The sequence below is a fragment of the Girardinichthys multiradiatus genome, chromosome 3, assembly GCF_021462225.1.
Source record: "Girardinichthys multiradiatus isolate DD_20200921_A chromosome 3, DD_fGirMul_XY1, whole genome shotgun sequence".
Lineage (NCBI taxonomy): Eukaryota > Metazoa > Chordata > Actinopteri > Cyprinodontiformes > Goodeidae > Girardinichthys > Girardinichthys multiradiatus.
Window position 1 is genome coordinate 23,096,882 of NC_061796.1, and position 14,824 is coordinate 23,111,705.

Consider the following 14,824-nt stretch of genomic DNA (forward strand, 5'->3'; position numbering starts at 1 on the left):
CAAGCACCCCCGCTGGATTAAACACACACACACTCACAGGATGATGTTTCACCAGCTGAAGGTCAGACCTGTGAACACTTAGTTGCTGCTGGTGATTTACCGCTACCATCCACTGAAGCCACAGACTGCCCCCGATTGTTCGGCGCCTGGCCGTTTGGGTCGTCAGCTTCAGTAAGACTAATTAACCCCAACTCCTACTGCTTGAATGACTCTGAACATGGTCCACTTAGTTCTGCTGTCACAGATGGCCCATTGTATAGCTTTCCATTGTCTCAGTGGGACTTTTTAATAAAATGTGTGATTTGAGATTCATTACTGTACAAAAACACAGTATGTGTAACTACTAATAGGTCTTCCAGATAGATGCACAGCTAGCTGACCCGACGTGGTAATATGGCGCAAGCTTCAGGGATGCATTCAGGGACAGGTAAAGAGATCTGAAGCGATATTTGTAGATGTTTTGTTGTTTCTGATGAACAGTGAAGGATGCACTGCAACAAAGTAGCCCATTTAGCCTTGATACTCAGAGATGTGGAGAGGAATTTAGCTGCTGATTAGAACCAGTTGATGTTCAGCTTTAACAGTCCAGAAACTCAAAAATCCTATCTTGTTCTGATCAGTAAAAGCACCACGTGTAAGCTCTATGTAACAAAAACACTTTTCAGTGTAGATGCTTTAATTGAGGGAATAGACCTAAAGTAAAGTTCAGTATCACTCAGAGACTTGGAGGAAACACAGAGATGTATGAAGCATGTCAAGAAGGGTTGCAAAAGAGCGATGATTTCAGCAGATAACAGGAAGGCTCATTTTGAGCTTTCAGCCTCTGTCGTGGAAGAGTATAGATTTGGAAAAATGTTTTGTTCAAATCTCACTGTTGAAGGGATCCATGTTCTCCAGCGAATACAGACTGCTGTTGTAGTAATGCTAACCGTGCTAATTGCTGATATTATGCATTTAAAGAAACCAGGGGTGGATTTCTGTACTGTTGGTCACCCCCAAACCTCTCTGCCTCTCCACCCGCTCCTCCTCTCAGGTACCGCCCATGACTGGCGACTGCGCTGCGATGCAGTCAACCTCTACTACACGCTGTTCGGTCCGACCCGACCGTCGTGCCTGCCCCTGCCGGAGCTGGGCCTAGTGCTTAACCTGAAAGAGAAGAAGGCGGTCCTCAACCCCACCATCAAGCCGGAGCTTGGAGTCACCGTTGTCATGGACACGCCAGCCAGTATAGGCATCCACGGTGTTGGGATGAGCTATGCAGCTGTGAGTTGCTGTTGTTCAGTTGATTGTGTCTGCAGCTAAAACCTCAACAGGAACTGTTTGTTGCCGGGCTTTCATTAGAATCAGAACATTAATATTGAGTTGAGAGAAAACACAGTGTTCTTAATGATGTCACAAACAATGTCATATCATGACAACCAAATTCACCCAAAAATCTGTCTGCTGGTGTCTTTGTAGCTTGACTGACATTACATCATATTATGGTTCATAAGGGAGCTTGAAATCCTTGAAAATGCTTGAATTTTGACAATGTGTTTTCATGGTTTGAATAGTGCTTGATTTTCGGACTGCACAGGTTTGTAAAGAGCACTCTTAACAGTTTAACATAAAAACCTCATTTTGATATTCTTATGTTAAAGGCACAAAATAGAGAGCGATCATTTTGCTTTTAATGAAGTCTCAGAAAGGCTGGCTGGCGCTCAGAGGGTTTGCTCCTTTTCATAATACCGGTGTGTGAACATCACCTGGTAGAACAACCAGCTGCTGGACTGGTGGCATCCTCTGACATAGCTATGAAGCAGACCTACTTCGAGTGTCTTGCTAGTCACGCACGTCTCCGGTGAGCGGCAGAAAACAGCATGAAAACACTAGATACAAAACATGGTTGAAACGAGCACCAAATCCTCAAGTAGCTTCCTGCTACATCTGCAAGAAGGACCTGCAGCTTTTCGAGATTAAATTTAAGCTAGAGTACACCACTGCAGGTAAATTGCAAGTTAATTGTTTGAAGGTTGGCTCGTGGGAGGGTTTTATGTCATCTACTGTACTAGAGATGTGCAACAGCAAAGCATTTTTACTAAAAACACTAATAAAGGTGGTTAAGCTGATGGTTTAATTACACAGAGAGTAGCTGTGGCTTGGGGAAGCTCCGTCATGCGTTCTCTGCCTCTGACGTCTTTTGGGCTCCTTCTGCCTATATGTCCATTTCATATTAAGACTATAACTTGGAGAATTGCGCAGTATTTTAGAAAGTTGATAGGCTCCCTTCACATAAGGAACGCTGTGTGTGCCATGGTTATAAAGCTCGATGAAGAACAGGCGCACAGAGGTAGACTGCTCCAAAGTTTTTGCTGGAAATGTTTGAATGCTTGAAAAGTGCTTGAATTTTACTGTGGGAAAGGTGTAAGAATTCCAAAACTGTGTTGATCCGCACACAAGACTGAACTAAATCTATTTCTATGGAAACTGTAAAAAAGTTGAGAACTCTGCTGCTGAGTAAGGGGTGTGTGTGTGTGTGTGTGTGTGTGTGTCAGGTGGATGAAGAGCCGGATCCTGTCTCTTTGGGGGTGTGTGGTGTGGGCCAACCCCCTCAGGGCCTGAAGAGGAAGGCTGAGACCCCTTTGGGTTCCCCTCCGGAGCCGGGACAGATCCTGCAGCACCAGGACGATGATGGGAGGGCAGGACGCTACAAGATCAGGGTGAGTTGTGGTTTTATTCTTAAACACTCCTCACATGCTGCTGCTCTAAGTCTCTGTCAAACCATAACTCCTGACAGCTACCATCCTGAAACCCCCTGCACAACATTCACTGAGTTATGTAGAGTTGTTCTACAATTCTTCTTTAATCAGGATTTCCTTTCAGAGACATAGCTCCTAAAGAAAGGCAGAACCAAGCCTTTAGGCCCCAGAACGTTTCTGAACAAGTTTTCATCTGTTTGCCAACTAGTGTCAAACAACATTCAATAAAGACTTTGTAGCGACTTAAAGGACAGCCTGTGTCGAACTGGTTTGCAAAGTATAAAAAGTTCATTATTAGAATTTAAAAATAAACAGTAACAACACCACTCAGGTAAACTGGACTGTAGCTAGATATTAATGATGTAACAATATGAAAATGTTGTGCTAATTCATCACTGATAAGTTAATTTAGCCTAAGAAGTAGTTGTAGTAGTAGACGACATCTGTCCTTGTAATTCTCCTTCAGACTTTTCACTTTGCTTCACAATCCTCTCAAAGCTGCAGTTGTCCCTTTTTCACAGTTTGTCCTTCCACTCAGCTTTCCAGTAGTTTATTGGAAACAGCACTCCATGAAGAGCTAGCTACTTTAAGAATGACCTTTTATGGCTTCCCTTCCTTGTAGGAGTGAGAGGCTGTCTGCCTTGTGGTTGGGCAGGCCAACATTTGCAAATGATTTCCTCTCTGAATAAATACAGTTTGAGTCTTCATTAGCTGTAAGCCATAATAACCCAGATGGAAAGAAACATATCTATCACTGTGTGTTTAATGCATCTGTAGGAGGTTTGAATTTTAATTGGATTTACTGAAGTGAATGTAGAATATGTTAAATTTTGAGTTGTTTTCCACCCTTATGCCGAAAGGCAAGTCTAATTTATAAGTATGAACCAACCGGAGTGTTGCAGAGCACATGCACACATCTAAACAACTCATGGTGTTTCCTTCTGCATGTAGGGAGGACTAAACGTCTCCAGCATCTGTTTCAATCTTTCTTTGTTGGTTGAAACATCTCCACTCTCCCATCGCTGCTTTCTGCTCGCTGCTGCAGTGAAGATGCTGCATGTTTTATTGGTGATTTTAGGTTAAAACATTCATGCAAACTAAATATCATGAACAAATTTCAGAGAAGTAATGCATAGAACGTGTCGTATTCTACCATCTCTCTGCTTTAGCAGCTCATCATCATGTCCTAATGTCACTATCTAACCATGTTACATTATCGGATGGATTTGAGGAGTTATGATGTTCTGTGTTGCAGTTTAACACCATGGAAGAGGAGGATATTGATATGGAGACAGTTCATGACAGTCAGGCCTTCATTCACCATCATCTCAACCTGTTAGAGAGACCATCCACACCAGGTAGGAACTGTATGGCATGATCCATAACAGCAGGTACGTCGCTGTGCTCTGATGTTGAGTTTTATCTTCACCAACACACTCATCATCTGCTCAGGTAAAGAACCGGCGCTGGTGGAGCAGTCCTTGATGTCCATGCCTGCTACTCCTGTGCCCCCGTTCCCCAAGGAGATAGCCTCCTTGTCTTCCAAGCATGGAGGTGACCACAGCCACCATCACCACCACCACCATCATGAGCACAAGAAGAAGAAGAAGCACAAGCACAAGCACAAACACAAGCATAAGCACAAACATGACAGCAAAGACAAAGAGAAGGACAGAGACAGGGACAACTCGTACGCCTACAGCAACAGCCCGGCCAGCGGCAGGTCTCCACTCTCGCTCTCCGACTGAACATCTGGAGTATGTCTGGCTTCCAGCTGCTGGTGGTTCACACGGGGTCATCTGCATACATCTGTGTGACAGGCGCAGCCATCAGTCCCATTGAGGGTGGAGACACATCCAACACGTTCAGAAGAGTCAGATGTTTCATCTGCTGAACTAAAGCAAGGCTGATGTGTCAAAAAGTTCAACCTTCCAACATGCCTGCTCACTCTCACACACACACACACACTGCGGCCAGCCAGTCTTAGCTGACCTCATAATCTCTTCCTCTCCAAACGAAGTTACCACTCTGGTGAGCCTCAGCCCACACTTGGGCAAGCAGTTCCTGAGGTCAAACAGAACCATTAGCGTGGCGTCCCTGGACTGGGCCTGCAGAGAACACACACTGACTGCGTTGTGCAACTGAAACTCATGTGGTGCCATGGGCTTTGTTTTAATGCCTCCGTTTTCCTGCTGTCGCCACTGATTTAAGATGCTGTTGGGTTTTAACTAAAACGGGTCCAGATCCACAGCAGCTGTCTGCGGCCGGGCTTCGTCTGGTCCCGATTCTCAGCTTTGATGTGCTTTTAACAAGCAGAACAATCAACATTTTTCTTCATGTTATTTGCAGCAACAATAAAAGCTTTGTGAGAAATCAAAGGTCATCCAGAAGTTGTCCCATGCAGTCTTTTTTAGCTCATAGCCGCCTTCACTGAGCTTCACTGTGTTTCTGTTCCTGCCCACAGATGCTGAGGCGACTCCTTTCTCCACTAAGTTGGAAGCTAGTGAAATAAACTGTAGGTCATGTTGTGGAAAACGATCATCTGGTGGAAGTCAGAAGCCAGCATTGGTTCTACAGAGGAACTATAGCTGATGTTGGGACAGACGATACCAACAGCAAGAACAACCTACCCGTTTAGACTTTATTTTAGGAGCTTTGCTTTACTTTTTCCTACTTTGGAGTTTGGAGGTTCAAAATTGTTGGAATTGAAATAAAATCTCTTTTGTATTCTTGGTAGACGTGTGTTCTCCTGAGCCTGGCTGAATGCAAAGATGTTCTGCTTTGTTAAATCATCCTTTGACATCAGAATTTTCCCTTAATTGGCTCTGAGTGATGATTGGAAAATCACTGAAACTCTCTTTTCCTTGTTATTGAATGTATCAGAACAAAATAATTCCCTTTTTTTTTTTTTTCAGCCAAACGCATCAGCAAGCATCATGTTCTATGATCCACTTTGTTTTGGGTTAAGCAATAATCTGACATGCTTTATCAGTTTAATTTCCTGTTTGATTTTAAATCTACTTCCTTTGTGTCTGTTTTCTAGGCAACATTTAGTGCTGAAAGCTGACACAGATGAGTTGGTGTTAAACGTTGGAAAGAGCAAAAATCTGAATCTGATCTGCACTTCAGAACTCCTGGTACCGTTTTCAATTAAATAAGTGCTGAAATGAATTTGAATGTTACAGAGTGAAAAAGGTATTTGATCTTCCAGGAAAACATGACTTTGATGTAAAAACCTTTCAGTGGTGAGCAGAGCCGTAAGACCCAGATCCATCTCATGAAGGTTCAGATCAATAACATGAAAAGTTCATTTATTAGAGAAATTTAACGTACAACCTGAAGCTCATCAATAGATTCACAAACTGATCCATGTCGAACTTTTATTTCTCTTCGTTTGGATGATTGACATCTAATGAAAACCATTAATTCTTAAAAAAAATACAGTTAAAACCAATAAAAATAAAGTTTAATTCAGAAAACTATTTGTCCGTGTCCTATACAGTATCTAGACTCAATACTCGGTTGGGGCTCCTTGTGCAGGAATTACTGCATCAATGTGGCGTGGCATGGAGGCGATCAGCCTGTGGTTCTGCTGAGGTGTTCTGAGCCCGGGTTGCTTTAATAGCTGCCTTCATCTCATCTGCATTGTTGCTTCTGGTTTCTCTCATCTTCCTCTAGATAACAGCCCGTAGATTCCCTCTGGGTTTCAAGTCAGGCCAGTTTGCTGGTGTTACCATGGCAATCAAAGTAGGTATTGGTAGTGTGGACTGGGACCCAGACCTGCTGTCAAATGGAATCAACCTCCATACATTTTGTTGTGGATTGCAGTCTTGTACCTTCACCCTCTGTAGCAGCAGCTAGAGAGAGAAAATGGCCTCTTAGTAACTGTTTTAGGGATCAAATACATTCATTTCAGATTGTTTTGTAGCATTTATGGTCCGAGGCACTAAAAGAAACATCCACGCCAAATTGGATATTGTTAAATATGAGAGATCTGAGCATTTGTCAGGATTTTCCTTGTTTTATAGTTATACATTTCCTGTCCAAAAATCACCTTGACTTAAAGCAAACAAGTAAGGTCCTCCCGTTGGATAAGTACTGCATGGATGGTCATATTTTAGTGGGTCATTTAACCCAAGCTGATGCAGTGAGCAACTTCTCATGTTGGAAAGACGCATCTCTTTCAGAAGGGTCAAAGTAATACCATCAGGTAAGAAAACGTCCATGGAGATTACTGAAGCTACTGAAACTAGATAAAGACTATTTTAAAAGCTGGGATGATAGTGGGGAACCATCTGTTGGGAAAATAAAGAACCTGAATGATTGTGATTGCCAGTCATTGAAGTGTTTGGTGAAATTAAATAAGGTTCTGTTTTAAAGTGAAAGTATCAACGTTTCCACACAGACATTGCAGGAAGCTGAATGGATTGGGACTAAACCGCTATGAGCAGTATGAAAACCACTGCTCAGTTTGTTGGGGGAACATAAAAATCTGACTCAAAATCTAACGTTTCTGCAGGTGTAGAAGCAAGCAGGATGTTCTCTTGTATTCTCTTCATCCTACTTTATTTCCTCCACTCTATTCTCCTTCTCTCCCCTTTTCCTCTTTGCCCCACCTCTCACTCTTTCGTGCTTCTTTTTTTTTCCTTGTCGTTTTTGTCTCCGTGTCCGTAACAATTGAAATAATCCCGAATCAGTTTCTAATAAAGTTTCTTTTTATAAATATCAAGCAGAGCTTTAAAGCGATAGCTGTAATGCTCAACTTGTGAAAGTAAATCTGTTGGGCTTTTTCCTGGCACTCAGACAACTTTTCTGAGCTCTACTCTGCCGGACAAACAAAATCTGAATCAGCAGAAGAAGATCATATGTTCTGAGTCCAGTTTGTTCCAGAGTGATAACAGCATCATGGTAAGAGGCCCAGGAAATGATGCACCCAACAGGCATAGTGTCTACTGTTCCAGCCTGTGTGTGCAGGGTTATGACCTGGGGTTGCTGCAGCCAGTCAGAACCAGGTCAGCTGACTACCTGAAGAAACTCAATGACCAGATTTTTCCATCAGTGACTTCTAAAATGATGGTGCCAGGATCCATTGGATTTAGATTGTAAAGGATAAGGTAGGGTTTCACATCACCACAGGGTCCAGACCTTAACCCCACCAGAATTCTTTGGGATGTGTTGGAGGAGAATTTGAGCAGCGGCCTGACTCTCCATTGCTTTTACAAGATCTTGGTGAAAAATTAAAGCAACTCCGGACAAACAAATGTGCATTTGAAGAAGCTTATCAAACCAAAACCACTGGAAATGATTGCTGTGATCAATGCCGAAGGCGATCCGATGAAATATTGTGTGTGAGTTTTGTTGGAGATGGACAGTGTATTACCCCCTAAAAAAGTTTTTCATTTGTTTTTGCTGTTTTGTCTTACCTGAATATATTTCTGATCATCAAACAAGTTTTAATATCTGACTAAAGTAACTTTAGTGAATCCAAAACAAAGTTTGGAAATGATCTCATTCATGAGTGGAGCAAAGCTTTCCTAACCAACCTGGCCCTGAATTAAAATATAATTCCCCAAACTTGTTAGTCAAATAACTGGGATTAACCACTTTTTTTTTTTATTTCACCAGCCACACCCAGGTCTGATAACTGCCAGACATTAGAATCAATAAATCACTTATAGAACCTGTCTGACAACATGAAGTAGGCTAAACAATTTCAACAACAGCACCTCGTGCTCCGATCTAAAGAAATTTAGGAACCGATGAGAAATAAAGTCAGTGACATCTATCAGTCTAGGAAGGGTTACCTAGCCCTCCAGAGAGCTACAGTGAGAACCACTTTCCACAAATGGAGAAAACATGGAACCTTGGAGAACCTGCCCAGAAGACGATCCACCAGAATTACTCCAAGAGGTCACCAATGACTCATATAGGCAACCACAGCAGAACCCAGAAAAACATCTAAAGCTGCAGGCCTCACTACCTCAGTTAAGGTCAGAGTTCATGATTCAGCAATAAGAGAGACTGGGCAAAAATTGTCTCCATGGGAGAGTTCCAAGCTCAGAACCACTGCTGACACAAAATAAGTCTCACATTTACCAAAAACATCTTGATGGTTCCCAAGATTTTATGGGAAAATATTGTGTGGACTGATGAGACATGTTTTTACATCCAGAGTAAAATATGCAGCCTAAAAAACCAAGAACATCATACCTACAGGTAAACATGGTGGTGGTACTGTTATGAAATGGGGTTGCTTTGCTTCTTCTGGACCTGGATGACTTGATGTAATTGATGGAAACATGAATTCTTTTCAGCTGAAAATATGAAAGAGAAGGTCCAACCATCACATTGTGAACTGGCGCTCATACTCACTTGGGTTCTGCAGCAGGACGATGATCCAGAGCAACCAGCAAGTTCACATTTGAATGAATCAAAAAATGAAATGAAAGGTTTTAAAGTGACCAGGTCCATGTCAATCTGAATAAGACTGTGTGAAATGACGTTAAACAAGCTTTAAATGCTGAAAATCCTTCCAATATGGCTGAATTAAAAACCCTTCTGGAAGCCTGAATGGGCCAAACCTCATTCACAGTGATGGAAAAGACTCATGGGTGGAACAAGCAGTTATTAGGTCTAAGGGGTAATAACCTTTACACATAAGGTCAGGGTGGTTGTGGATAGGTTTTTTTTACTTAAATGAAATAATTCAAGACATTTATTTATTTACGCAGAATATCTTTGTGTAAACGTTGTGAAGAACTCAGACGCTAACATTCTATTGCTGTGAGAGACCCATTGTGACTTTGGAGGAGCTGCAGAGAGAATCACAGCTCTGGTGGGAGAATCTGCCAACAAGACAAATATAACCTGTGCGCTCCACAAATCTGGCTTTTAATTAAGAGTGGCAATAAAAATGTTTTTGTTCAAAGAAAGGCAAAATAATTCTAATCAGCAAAAAGGCCTGGACTCTTTGGAAGAAGGTTCTGTGCTCAGATGAGACCAAAACTCAACTTTTTTTAATGCAAAAGACTATTTCTGGAGGCAAAGTAATCCTGCACATTACCCTGAACACACCATCCCAGGGTTGAAGCATGGTGGTGGCTGCATCATGTTGTGAGGATACTTTTCTTCAGCAGGGAAGCAGGTCAGAGTTGGTGAGAAGATGGATGCAGCTGGTCAGGTTCACCGTCCAGCAGAACAACGACCACAAAGATACAGCCACAGCTTCACTGTAATGGTTTAGATCAAAGCTATTCATGTTATAGAATGACCTAGTCAAAGACTAGACCTAAATCCAACTGAGAATATTTGTCAAGACTTTAAATGTTCACAGATGCTCTCCATCCAATCTGACGGAGACCGAGCTGGTTCTACCAGATTATGGGTCTGCTGCGCTTTTACAGTTCGGCTGTGTTGTGTTTATCTACCACATAAAATCCCAATAAAACCCGACGTTAGGTTTTTATTGTGACAAAATGTGAAAACGTTCATGAAGAAACGAGCCCCTCTGCACAGCACGCTATAACCATGAGGCCCACCTTCTCCACACCCACACCAATAGGATTCCGGTCCGCTCCGTCAGCCCCTCCCTCCGGTTCTGTTTAAGTGTCCTCCTCCCCGGTGTTCCTCTGCTCCTGAAGTCTCTCCGACCCTCAGCTCGGTGCTGCTGTCCGGCCCACGGGGAACCATGTTGCTGCAGAAACTGGTACGGTACTGTAGGAGAATGCGCCTGCTGCTGTGCGTGAATCTGTGCGTGTCTGGCTGTGTTTGCCATGTTGCCTTCGCTTTCCCGTTTTCAGCTGGATTATTGTGTCACTTAAATGTAGCCAAAAGTCCGTTGAACGCAATTGGTTGCTGCTCGCATGCGGGTGGTCCATAGTGTGTGCAGGGGCAGCCTCCTGCAGTGGGAACAGTCAGCTTGCAGTTTGCCTTGCAGATAAAGTTAAACTGACCAGACAGGTTCGGTTACAAGCGTTTTCAGTAGATGAACTGTGAGAGTGCTCTAATGCCAGCCTGGTTGCTGTCCCCTCAGTGTGTGTGGATGCTGTCAGTCCTGTGTAGCTCTGACCTGTGTTGGGGCTTTGTCTTCGGCCGGCCCAAACGCTCAGGAGAAGATGGGACCTCAGCCAGGACAGACAGTGAGTACACTGTGACCTTTGCCTTGAAATGAGCATGTGAACCATCACAGCTACAATGTGGCTTCTCTGTCTGTAACACTCCATGTTCTTGTGGACAGGGGAACCTCTCCTGAGATTGTGTCATTTAAAAAGTTTCCTTCCTGCCTGCTGTTAATGAGTCGCATGTGGCTGTGAGCTCTCATCCTTAGGATTTAACGCTTCAAACGGTAGAAAAGGAGGACATACATCAACATCTAATTACAAGACAGTGATAGTTTGTAATCACAGGGCTGCTGATTGAAAGCTGCAGCTGTTAGAAAGCTCTAATGAGTGTATCTCATTTACATATAGCTACAATGCTGTGAAAAAGTATTTACCCCCTTACAACTTTCTTCAGTTGTTGCTATTTTGTCACAATTGAATGTTTCAAATCATCGAACAGATGTTGATATCAGACAAAGATTACCTAGGTTGAAAAGCAGCTTTCAAATGATGATTTCACTTATCAAAGGAGCAAAGTCAAAACATGGTGGTGGTAGTTTGATGGTCTGGAGCTGCCTTGCTGGTACAGGTCCTGGACAACTTACCAGAATTAATAAAACAATTGACCTTAAGCTCAAGTGCAGTAGGACTGTGCAGCACAACAATTATCAAAGCACAAAATTAAGTCCGCTTCTGAATGCTTAAAAAAACAACAAAAACGAGGTTTAGGAATGGCCTAATCAAAGTATAGACTTTAATCCCACTAAGATGCTTTTGCCAACAATTGTTCATGGTCAAAAACCCTCCAGTGTAGTTGAATGAAAACTATTCTGCAAAGAAGACTGAGCCAAAATAATCAAAATATGCATGACCAACTAGTGGTGGCACCATGAATGGAGTTACAGTGTCATCACGCAGTTATCAAAGCTTTCAACAGTGAGTGAAGGTCTGCACACACAGAGGACGCTTCCTACATTCATCACTCAGCATGATCAGCCATTAAAACAGTTTGTCAAGGTTCACATTTTGGTTTTGCATAAGGCCAAGTGTTTGTATCATACTGTTACTGTACATGTTGTACATGCCTGACTCCCCTCATATACACAGATTGTTTCCAGCATGAGAACACCATAAAAGCTGCATGCCCATCATGCTTGTCCGTATGATACAACTCATGCAAACCCACAATGCAACACTCTGATGGTAAGGCTGTCTTTTTAACGTGTCCTGCCCTGGAAGTTTAGAGAAACAGTTTGATGGGTCTGGTTTCTTTACGGTGTCAGGCCAGATATGCTCTACAAGACTGAGACAGAAATATTACCCCTTTGATAAATGAAAAGCATAAGAGACTGCAGTGGGTGGCAACCTTGTTAAAGACGGAGATGACAAGGAGTTGGAAAAGAAAGGAAAGGAAAGGAAAGGAAAGGAAAGGAAAGGAAAGGAAAGGAAAGGAGTGGGGGTAATTGGTGACCTGCCCAGGATGTGCCCTGTCTCTCATCCAAAGACTGCTGGGTATAGGTAGCAGCCTCTGCGATCCAGCCAGGATAAGCTGGTATAGACAGTGGATGTATATAATAATTTAGTTGTATGTAGAAAGCTGTGTATGTGTGAGTGTTTGTATATCTACAGTATATGTGCCTGCAGGCATATGTACATGTCACACTCAGCAAGCCAAGAAGCAGGCTCCATAGTCTGCCTACATGTCACGGTCCACAGCAGCAGAGGGTGGACAAGGACTGAGACCCAAGGAGCCCCGCGACCAACCCTACACGGCCCCCCCAACCCCACAGCATCCAAACAATTCAACAACCCCCAGTCGACCACAGTGGGAGGCTGGTAATTCTGTCTAATGCTTCTATGACTGATGGTCAGGCTACATTGATAACGCCTTTGTTCCACTCACGATGTCACCACTTACAGTATATCCTCTGGTTCACACGCCAGGGGGCGCTGCAACGCCGGAGAAATACCAGCGTCCCGACAGCAGGACTTAAAGGTTAAAATAAATGTTCTTTAGTTCAGTTTAAATACATTTCTGGTATTATGATCAGCTCTAATTAGAGTTAGTCACATGTTAAAATTATTAGTTTGTATGTTGAATTTAGAGTCCCTAAAATTGGAAAGTGGGCGACTAGTAGATTAACTAGTGACAGGTTTTTCTCATTCTTCACATAACGTTTTTATTGTGTAGAAATAGCTGAAAAAAAAATCACATTTCTGGTTTCAGCTAAAACTGATGATATGAAATGAAAAGCTGACACTAGCTGGGTGGAGAAGCTCCCTGCTGTGTTCATTCAGTTATTCTTCATGTTGACAGGGAGATGTCAATAATGCCAGAGGAGGAGGATTATTCTGACTCTTACGCTATCATATTGTCAGAAGTGATAGAAATCAAGTTTCTGGTTTGAAAGACCATGCTGAGCATAGCGGAGGCAGTCTGAGCAGAAAGATTTCGGCAGGCCATGTTGGGCCTGCTGGAAAATGATGTTCTCACAGATACAGAAGTACCCACATGTGACCCTGAAGAGCTGAGCAGCAGAAATCCTGCATGAAGAAAAGACAACATGCTTCACTTCAAACATCTGCAGCTTCTTCCAGCTCTGCTGCTGGAATCAAATCCAACATAACAGAGAGCTGGTCCTGTTTTCTTTGTATTATTTTCTGTTACAGTTGGATAGAATGGCATTCTTTTCCATTATCATACAGGGTGCCAATTTTCTTAAAACATTATGCGAATTCATGCAAGTAAAGTTGGAGCAGGTTATGATCTGAACATCCCTGAAAAAACGGTTGCAGATTTTTGAAACAACCTTTCAGGATTCTGAATGTTGGCTGGACAAAAACTGAGAATTTAAAGGTTTAAACATAATCATGTTTTCCATTTTTCTGAAATATTCTGTTTTTTTAAAGAATAAATCAAGTTTCTAACCTTTATTATCTGCAGTGCTAGTTGGTTGCCTGCTGTACTCTGAAGAATATTTTAAGCCTTTTACTTTAGGAGGACTGAGCCCATTAAAATCTCTACATCCTGCTTTTAACACTCAGATGGTTCTAATGCCAAAGGAGCATTGACATCTTTAGTTTAAAGGAAGCTCTGGTCGGTGTATAATTATGTATTCAATGAAATTTTTTACAGTTTGGCTCAGGCTTGATTAAATAAAGTCCAGATTCCTACAAAATGTGATGTAGCCCTTTCATTAAATGCTTTGATTTAGATGCCAGCCTCATTGTTATCATCCATCCATCCGTGGCATTCTTCTCACCAGAGACAACAAACCTATCAATGAACACATGGAATTATGGAGTAAACACAAGGTGTGAAATAACTAAACATTTTTATATTTTAGATTCTTCCAAATAGCCTCCCTTTGCTTTGATGACTGCTTTTTCTTTCCATGAGCTTCATGAGGAGGTCACCTGAAATGGTTTTCCAAAGAGTCTAGAAAGAACTTCCCAGACGTTCAATGAGAGACGGTTAAAGGTTAATATTTCAGTCATTACAGCAAAGGGTGGCTACTTTAAGGATTTTAAAATATAACATATTTAAAGTTCTTCTATAATTTTTTGTTTGCTACACAATTCCATATGTGTTCATTCACTGTTTTGATGCCTTCAGTGAAAATTTATGTACAATGTAAATAGTCATAAACATCAAGAAAACCACTGAATGAGAAAGGCGTTCTAAAACTTTTGACCGGTAGTGAATGTGTGGGTGAAATTTACAACTAAAGAATAATATTTATATTTTAAGGAACAAAACAGAACCACAGTATGTTCATGCAAAAAAACTCTTTCTTGATGTATATATTTTCCGTAAAATTCAGTATAAAATATCAAAACATAATAAATATCAAATAACCATGTAGTTCTAACTACAAGTGTTGTGTGCATTAATAGCATTTTAATGCTGTATGTAATATAGAAACAAAATAAGGAAAGCAAAATAGAAGAGAAAAAAGTCCACTTGAGTTGCTTTGGCAGAAATAA

General features: G+C 42.0%; 2 protein-coding genes across 7 annotated transcripts in view; both read left to right on the forward strand.

Moving 5' to 3' along the window:
* Positions 1 to 5,474, forward strand: part of taf2 (TAF2 RNA polymerase II, TATA box binding protein (TBP)-associated factor) — a 42,203-nt gene extending 36,729 nt beyond the window's left edge. The window contains exons 24-28 of one of the 2 annotated variants that reach the window (XR_007037654.1): positions 1,034 to 1,263; positions 2,535 to 2,699; positions 3,994 to 4,096; positions 4,191 to 5,103; positions 5,203 to 5,474. Coding sequence is in view for 1 of the 2 variants with exons in the window: in XM_047361116.1 (XP_047217072.1) it covers positions 1,034 to 1,263; positions 2,535 to 2,699; positions 3,994 to 4,096; positions 4,191 to 4,486 (794 nt within the window). In the remaining variant the exon portion in view is untranslated. Of the gene's footprint in view, positions 1 to 1,033; positions 1,264 to 2,534; positions 2,700 to 3,993; positions 4,097 to 4,190; positions 5,129 to 5,202 lie in introns of those variants that run through there. The other variant, XM_047361116.1, reaches the window with a different exon arrangement.
* A 4,909-nt stretch (positions 5,475 to 10,383) lies between these two features.
* enpp2 (ectonucleotide pyrophosphatase/phosphodiesterase 2) overlaps positions 10,384 to 14,824 on the forward strand; it is a 61,956-nt gene continuing 57,515 nt past the window's right edge. For 4 of the 5 annotated variants that reach the window (XR_007037658.1, XM_047361139.1, XM_047361140.1 and 1 more), the window contains exons 1-2: positions 10,384 to 10,443; positions 10,771 to 10,876. Coding sequence is in view for 4 of the 5 variants with exons in the window: in XM_047361139.1 (XP_047217095.1) it covers positions 10,426 to 10,443; positions 10,771 to 10,876 (124 nt within the window). In the remaining variant the exon portion in view is untranslated. Of the gene's footprint in view, positions 10,444 to 10,565; positions 10,877 to 14,824 lie in introns of those variants that run through there. The other variant, XM_047361138.1, reaches the window with a different exon arrangement.